We start from the raw sequence: 8,469 nt of genomic DNA, 5'->3' as shown, positions 1-8,469 counted from the left end.
GGGGGGAGGGATAGCATTAGGAGACATACCTAATGTAAATGACGAGTTAATGGGTGCCGCACACCAACATGGCTCATGTATACATATGTAACAAACCTGCACATTGTGCACATGTACCCTAGAACTTAAAGTATAATAAAAAAAAAAAGAAAACATAACATAGTAGAAAAAAGTCTAAATCTATTAGTAATTTCAATATAAATATATTTGTCTCACTCTCAATGAATTTGCATTTTTTGCATAAGATATAATAATCATTGAGTACAGAAAGCAGTCAGATACACATTTGTCTCAGGTGAGCCAAGCCACTTTTAATTCAGTCCTTTGTCCCGTGCCTGTGAAGACAAGATGTTAATTTACACTGTCAGGGTAAAATTGAAAGGAACTAAAGGGCCTTCCTTGTGAGCAAATTGCAAGGGAGGTACGTAGCCTTTTATCTTGTAGTTGTCTATTTAGGAACAAAGGGAGGCAGGTTTGCTTCACCTAGTTCCCAGCTTGACTTTTCCCTTTGGCTTAGTGGGTTTGGGTTCCAGGGACTTTATGTTCCTTTTACAACACATATTGCCCCAGATGGTCTTCCTCACAAATTTTTCACAAGGAAATTCCTTGTGAGCCACTAAATCTTTCAGGATACATATCCCCCTATAAACTAATCTTAAAACTGAGTTCTGTTGACTCTTATCTGACAATGTCAATTACCAGCTTAATGTCACAGGTACGGGACAATGACAAGACCAGAAATCATCCTTCTGCCTACCCTGAGATTGATGCAGAATTGACTTTTCCCTCTATGCCCTCTTTTCACATGTGAAATGTAGATTTGTGAATGCTCATCAGAACCTCACAACATTTACATCATTGCCTACCCCTACTTCCTGTTTTCTCTCTGGCTCAGACTTTCTCCTTTAAATACTGAAGTTCCCAAAACCCTCTTTGGAAAAATCTCAGATCACAGATGCTCCCATGACTTGTGTTTTTCCCGGAAGTGTCCTCAACCTTGGCTAAATTAACCTCTATCCATTGAGACCTGCCTCAGTGACTTTTTGGTTAACATCTTGTTATCAGTCGGTAGAGAATAAGCATTCTTTTCAAACACATATGGGCTTTACACAAATTGGCTAACCATGAAGCTATGAAAGTCTCAATGAATACCAAAGAATTTATTTGAGACTCTCTGATCAAAATGTTAAAAAAAGTTAATAACAAAAGCCACAAATTTGAAAAATTTTAAACCTGAGAATTATAAAATATGTAAGACTAAATGACAATAAAAATTTTCTTATTTAAAACCTGCAAGGTACAACAAAAGAGATGTGTTGAGAAAATTTTATAGCCTTAAATGCATAGATTAGGAAAGAGTAAATGTTAAAAATCCATTTACTTTAAAAAATTTTACTTGTTAAAGGTTAGAGAAAATAATAAACTCAAACCAGTAGAAGGAATAAGACTGGACCTTATTGCAATGGAGAACAAATAAGCAATGTAGACAACCATTAACCTAACTAAAAGCTAGTTATCCTTAAAATTAATGAAATAAGTAAACCTCTGAACTTACTGAACAAGGGCCAAATAAACAATATTCTGAAAGAAAAGAGGGACATAATGACCGAGGTAGCAGAGATCTTATAATCATGAGAGAAATCTGTGAACCACTTTATACCAACACACTTGAAAACCTTAACAAAAATGGACCATTTTTTAGGTTTCATAATTAAAACAGTATAAATAATACCATCCTTTTAATTTAAAAATATGGGGACAGGGCAAGGAGAGAGAGGGAACAAGGGGGCGGGGGAGAGAAAGAAAGGTAATTCTCGTGATCTTCCTTCTTGCTTACCTGTGTCCTGATTCATTTACTCCCATGCCTTGTGAGTCAGACAAGGGTGACTCCTACATATGCAGCCATTTTTTACCAGTTAGGTCACAGCTTTGGATAATTTTCCTCTAATCAGCCATGAAGGGCCCTGGAACAAGAGAAGAGAGGGGACATATGGGGAACCTGGATAGGCAGAGATGGCACAGCAACATGTCCAGTGACAGGGCCTTGGAAGGAATCCCAAAGGTAGTGGCTGAGGACTTTAACTGCAGCATGCCCACATGAAATGGTTTTCTGTTCTGCCTGGAGCTGAGTTTCTCTTCCATCACCTTCCACTACCTTAAGCCATTGGTAATAAATGTCCGTCACCCACCACACCTGACAGTCTGCTGCTTCAGTGAACTGAAAAGAAGGGATTTGTCCATGCTTGAGGAAAGTTGGGGTGGAGAAAGGCTACCTAGTCACATAGACCATGACTCAAACAATCTATTCAGTAAAAGGTTAACATTAATGTTGAAAATAATCTTCATTAGTGAATAAATATTTTATGCCTTAAAAAGTCTTGTCTAACATTTAAAAAGTCAGAACAGGAGGAAGAGATAGCTTGCAAAGGAATTGGAAAAGGGCTGAGGAAAACAAGAGTAACATGAGGAAGGGAAGAGAGTATTTCAAGAATGGAAGAATAATCAGGTAAGACAAGGCCTAGAAAGTCCCCTTGGATCTTTCAACATGAAGGTCAGTGGGGGATCTCCAGCAGAGCTTTTGTTTTATTTAAGAAAAAGAACAAAAGTTCTTTTTGTTCCCATCACATCCCAGGAGTGATGGGAATAAAGAACATATGCTGACTACCAGGGATGGTTCTTTCAGGAATTTTAACTAGAAGAGGTTAGGACTATTAGAGAGTGGTAACTAGATGAGGATATAGTGTTGAGGAAAGTTTGTACTTACTGTTTTCCTTTTTTTTAAAAAAAAAAAAAAAAGTAGAAACTATATTAGTTTCCTGAGGCTGCTGTAACAAATTACCACAAACAGGTGGCTTAAAACAAGAATGTATCGTCTCCCTCTTCCGGAGGTCAAAAGTCTACAATCAAGGCGTTGGCAGGGCCACACTCCCTCCCAAGTCTCTGGGGGAGAATCTGCCATGCCTCTTTCCTAGCTTTTGGTGGCTTCTGGCAAACCTTGGTGTTACTGGGATTGTAGCCACAGCACTCCAATCTCTGCCTTTGTCTTCATATTGCCTTCCCTGTGTGCCTCTTAAAGGACAGTTGTCATTGGATTTAGAGCTCACTCAGAAAATGCAAGATAACTACATCTCAATATTCTTAATTTATAAGAAGACCTCTTCTCCAAATAAAGTAAAAGCTACAGTTTCCAGGGATTTAGGGCATGGACATATCATTTGAGAGGGCCAACCTTCAACCTATACAGGGGCTAATTGACTATGTACATAAACTGATGGGGTGGTCTAGGCCTTCTCAAGCAAGACATAAAGCCCAATGTCGATGAAAGAAAAGCCTGACAGATTTAACTGCAGAAAAATTAAGCATTTCTAAACAAGAATAAACACCATAAACATAAAAAGACAAGGGCAGAACAGGAGAAAATATTTGCCACATACATCATAAATATATCCAGTATTAACTGCATAATCACAACTGGGTACAGAAAAATAGTAATAGTGTAAAGAGTAGTAAATAGTCATAGTAAAAATAAAAATAGTAGTAAAGATAAAAAGTTAAAAAAAGTAATAAAGTAAAATAGTATAAAACAATAGTAGCAGTAAATAGTAGTAAAATACTTTCAAGTATTATCATAGTAAAATGCTGCAGTAAAATATAGATGCTCCTTGATTTACAGTGGGATTGCATCCTAGTAAACCTATCATAAGTTGAAACTATCATAAGTTGAAAATGCTAACCTACTGAACATCACAGCTTAGCCCAGCCAACTTAAACATGCCCAGAACACTTACATTAGCCTGCAGCTGGGCAAAGTCATCTGACAACATAGTAAAACATAGTACTCCGTAGACTATATCCCTCATGACCTCATGGCTGACTGGGAGCTACGGCTCACTGCTGCTATGCTCAGCATCATGATAGAGCATTGTATCACTTTCTGGTGCTTTTTAATGAATCCATATAGTTTCTGCATCATCAGAAAGCTGAAAAATCATAAGTTAAACCATTATAAGTGGGGGGCTGTGTTTTACTATTACGATAGTGTGCAACAGTAGGAAAATAGTAAAAGTAGTAGTGTAGTAATATAATAGTACTAAAATAGTAAAAATTATAGTCTAGTAATATAGTATAGTAATAGTAAAAGAGTAGTAAAAATAATAATTTTTCTACTGTTCTTTGGGGGCCCCCATTTTCGTAGCAGGAAAAACAACTCAAACCTGGTGATTCAGAGTAATTATTTTTTCATTTTTTTCTCCAGGTTACTCAACCTGTTTGCAGTGTATTTTTCTTCTCACTGAGCACAGAGAGGAGTGTATGCACTGTCATGTTTTGCATTAATATGGTTGGCTGTATGCCCAGTGATCAGGAGTTTTTTAGAAGAACAGAATTGTTCTTTTTCCAACTCTGAATCACAAGTGCCTCGATCTGCCCATCACCCATAGAATCCTTATTGGCTCATATAGATTTGAAAGCTTTTAAAATCCTTGGGTACTTCAGTTTCTAGGGATGTTAAATAAAGCCAGGACTGCATTTATCATATGCCCAGCTGGGCTGTGTGAGGATTAATGTTTTATCATAAGTGATCTCCTGTTCCTTTAAAAAGGCATTAATTAAGTTAAAGGTCTTATTTTTCAAGGATGTGCTTATTAGTTTTTTAATAACTTGTATCTCAATGTAGTCTCTGAAATGTAAGTAATAAGGTTTTCATGCTTTCTCATAGAAAATCTGACGTACAGGAGTACACAAAACTAATCCACGATTAATGTTCTTCTCTGGTCATAATGTTGAGCAGTTGATCTTTCTGAGTTCTCTTGTTTTCCAGGAAGGTCCTACATGGTAGCTTGGCCTAAGGGAGGGCCAAGGTGGGTGCTTTGGGGAGACAGCCTCTGACCTGATACTGTGTTTCTCTCCTCCTCCCGTTTCCCCTACCTTGGTTTCCCAGTGAGCTGAAGCAGAAGCTGGATGAGGAAGGCAGCAAGTGCAGCATCCTCTCGAAGCACCAGCAGTTCGTGGAGCACTGCTGCATGCGCTGCTGCTCGCCCTTCACCTTCCTTGTCAACACCAAGCGCCAGTGCGGAGATTGCAAGTTCAATGTCTGCAAGAGCTGCTGCTCCTACCAGAAGCACGAAAAAGCCTGGGTCTGCTGCGTCTGCCAGCAAGCGAGGTGAGTAGCTGGTGCATTCCCAGGGTCTATGCTGGTGATTTAGAGAGATTCACCTGCCACTTCCTTCAGTCAGGTAGGACCAGCTATCATTGGTAGATCAACACAGAGTATTGACCAAAGTAAAGAGCTTGCTGAAGAGAGATGCATGGATAAGGAAACCGGTTGATCTTTATAGGGAGGATGAGAGGGGACCCCCAGGAGCACCTGGGTGTGAATAGAAAGGGCTTTCTTGGGATTGAAGATGTAGCTCCTACATATGTTATTCATCCTTTTGGAATTTCTCATCTCGTCTCATCCTTTCGTTCATTCATTCCACAAGCATGTGTTGGATTCTTAGGAATTATGCTGGGTGCAGGAAACATGATGGTGAATTAGACCAATTGTGAGTGACTCAGAGGCATAGCGGATACTGTGATACATAAGTGCTGGGCCTTCGTATGTGGAGATACATGCCCTGACTAATTTGTATGTTGGCTATGAGGGCACTGAGCCAGGAGAGACTGGCCCTGCGGCTTGGGGAAAGCTTCACAGAGGACAAGAAATGAAAGCAAGATTGTAAAAGATGTAAGAGTCAATACTGTGAAAGGGGAAATGAAGACAACCTTGTGAAGGAAGTAACAAGCATGGCATTTCACATTCTCCCTCAGCGACTAGCAGAGCACTTCTTTGATCTGTTGAGTATTTGGAAACTGATGAGTTTGATAAACCAGTGTTTGGTATTTGTCTGTGCTGATCCTAGCATCTGTAGTGTGCATTGTGATTCGTATTTGCTGCATGCTTCCAAAATGACTGTTAGTGAGTGAAGCTGAGATGAGCAGGTCCTGGGAGCACACATTCAGAAGCCCCTGACTCCCATACCTTTTCCTTCTTTCCTCCTTTCTCCTCTCCCTGCCCTGTTTACTCTCTTGTATCCTTTAATTCATCAAGACCTAGAATTTTCCCAAAGAGCTAGTTAATGGGGACAGCTGCCAAGTTTTCTTGGGGTCTCCAAGGAATCAGGCTCTGGGCTACAAAAAAAAAAATACATACATACATACATACATATATATATATATATATTCATTCATTCCAGAGACACAAACGAAACAAAAAAATGGTTCTTTGAGCACCCAGTACCCAAGGCTGGGTGCTGCGCAGGTCCTGTGTCTGACTTTGTCAGAGCAAGGAGCCCATCTGGGTCTCCACATGGCAGCTTGAAAGGAGGAGGAAAAGTCCTGCAACAACAAAGGGAAGGAGGAGACTGGGATTGTAGATGAGCATGCGTCTGGGAGTAATCTACAGACAGAGGTTCATCTATGCCTTCCATTTCTCAGTCAAGGTGGGGTAAGGTAAAGCACTGAGAACAAGAGAGTTGGATGTTGGAAGAAATAAGAGTAGATCTAAATAGGCATTACAGGAGTTGGAGATGCAGACATTCGAGTCAAGTTCCTGTAACTAATCATGAATCTGTTTTCTTTCAATCTTCCCACAGATTGGGAGTTTTTGTGAGGCTTGGGACAGGTCAGAGGGTAATGGAGTTAAGGATATTGGACAGTAAAGAATGTAAAGACAGAATCTGGATAGTAAGGAAAAACAGAAAGGGGCTTAGATGGATGGGGAGAAAATGAAGGGGTCAATCAACCAGAAGTATCTGGTAAAGTCGAAGAACTGTCACAGTGGGAGTACTTGACAAAGAAAATTGGAAAAAATGAAAATTCTATATAGAGAAAAAGATGAATTTCTAAAGTAGATCAGTTGAGTGGTGACCATGGGAAGAGGCGACAACGTCTAGAAGAAGTTAAGGGACCAAAATACCGGTGCCTATATGATTGGAAAAAACCAGGATAGTGCCACAGTATGGAAGTGAAGATTGAGCCAGGTGTCAAGTTTTTCTTAAATGAGGAGAAGGAACTAGAAGATCAGGATTCGAGAGACATAAGGAGTTGGAGAAAGTGAGATGACTGCATGTTATGATTCTGCACCTACCAAGTTGGGCAAGTCCTGTGTAGCATTTGACTCAAACATCTGCCATGGCTGCATGCACTACACTGACGTTTGTTACCAACTGGTGGTAAACACCGCCAGGACAGGGACACTGTCTTCGTCAACTCCATTTGTAGCACCAGAGCCTGGCACATAGAAAGCACATGAGTCTTTGTGACCCAAATAGAACAGGACAATGTTCAATAGCAGCCAGATGCATAGTACAAAATGAGGCTTTAGGAATTTGAGAGAAAAGGACTCAGAGAGTATTAGATGTCCTAAAGGGGTTTCATGGAAAAGGAGGGCATCCTAGATAGAACTCAGTTGGAGAGGAGGAATCAGGAGACACTCTCAGACAAGGTGTGGCATGAGCAAACAAAACAGAGTCCCCCAAGGTGTGTGGAGGGCCTGAAGCAGAACACTATTGTAGTAGGATGATGGCAAGTGGTTGGGTCAGTTTGCGTGAAGAATTGGGGTTTGATCTTTAAGGGATGGTGAAATCATTGGAATGTCAAACCCTAGCAGTTATTAAAGTATACTATACTGTGCTTCAACATATTCCCCCACAAATAAAAGGAAGTATCAGTACCTACACGATTTCATTTCTTTCAATACGTACCTATTCCTCTTCTCCCAGGGTAAGAAAAGTCACCAAATTTACTAAACGGTTAGTAGCAATAGAGTGCAGTCACAGCCTCTCGACCCCACATTCACCATGAGTTGTATGCAGGGGTCTGTTATTAGTTACAATTAAATGACACATTGCATTTATCAAATACCAGCAATGCTGAGTAGTTCCTGTACCACCTCAGAATCACATCACTTATAAATGGAAGAACCTTGCCTCGCAAAAGCAAGATCTTCTGATTCCAAGCATTTGCTATTTCTCTCATACAATGTTGTCTCAAGAATTTGTCAGATATTGGAAAAATAAGTTGTAAAAAAAATCAGCAATGGCTGCCAAGACTATATTTTAAGTTTTCATTTCATATTTCTAGCAACTTAATGAGGAGGCAGGAGGCTTAGGTTGTCCCATTTCACTTAATCTTGCATCATGTTCGTGTCAACATTGCATGACAACTCCTGAGTCTCAGAAGCTGAGCATTATAAAATAAAGAACCATTCATAGAAGGATACTTGGAAAGACATGCAACAGCCAGTGTACCCTTGTTCCTTTTTTTTTTTTTTTTTTTTTTTTTTTTTTTTTTTGGAGGGTTACTGAGCTGTCGTCCACATTGGAGTGCAATGGCACAAACAGAACATACCCACACTTGTTTAATCAAAGCTGGCAGAAAGGGGATGCTGAGGAGAAATTGGAAATTTTGCTGCTTTAATCTTGTATTATG

The 8,469-nt window shown here is 39.8% G+C and overlaps 1 protein-coding gene across 1 annotated transcript in view; it reads left to right on the top strand.

The window, feature by feature from the left end:
- MYRIP (myosin VIIA and Rab interacting protein) overlaps positions 1-8,469 on the top strand; it is a 425,120-nt gene that overhangs the window by 220,069 nt on the left and 196,582 nt on the right. Inside the window, exon 3 of the mRNA XM_011984307.1 lies at positions 4,940-5,161. Coding sequence (XP_011839697.1) covers positions 4,940-5,161 — 222 coding nt within the window. The remainder of the gene's footprint in view (positions 1-4,939; positions 5,162-8,469) is intronic.

This window comes from Mandrillus leucophaeus, unplaced genomic scaffold (genome assembly GCF_000951045.1).
Source record: "Mandrillus leucophaeus isolate KB7577 unplaced genomic scaffold, Mleu.le_1.0 Scaffold265, whole genome shotgun sequence".
Lineage (NCBI taxonomy): Eukaryota > Metazoa > Chordata > Mammalia > Primates > Cercopithecidae > Mandrillus > Mandrillus leucophaeus.
Note: the sequence above shows the minus strand (reverse complement) of the source record. Positions and strands in the feature narration are given on the sequence as shown.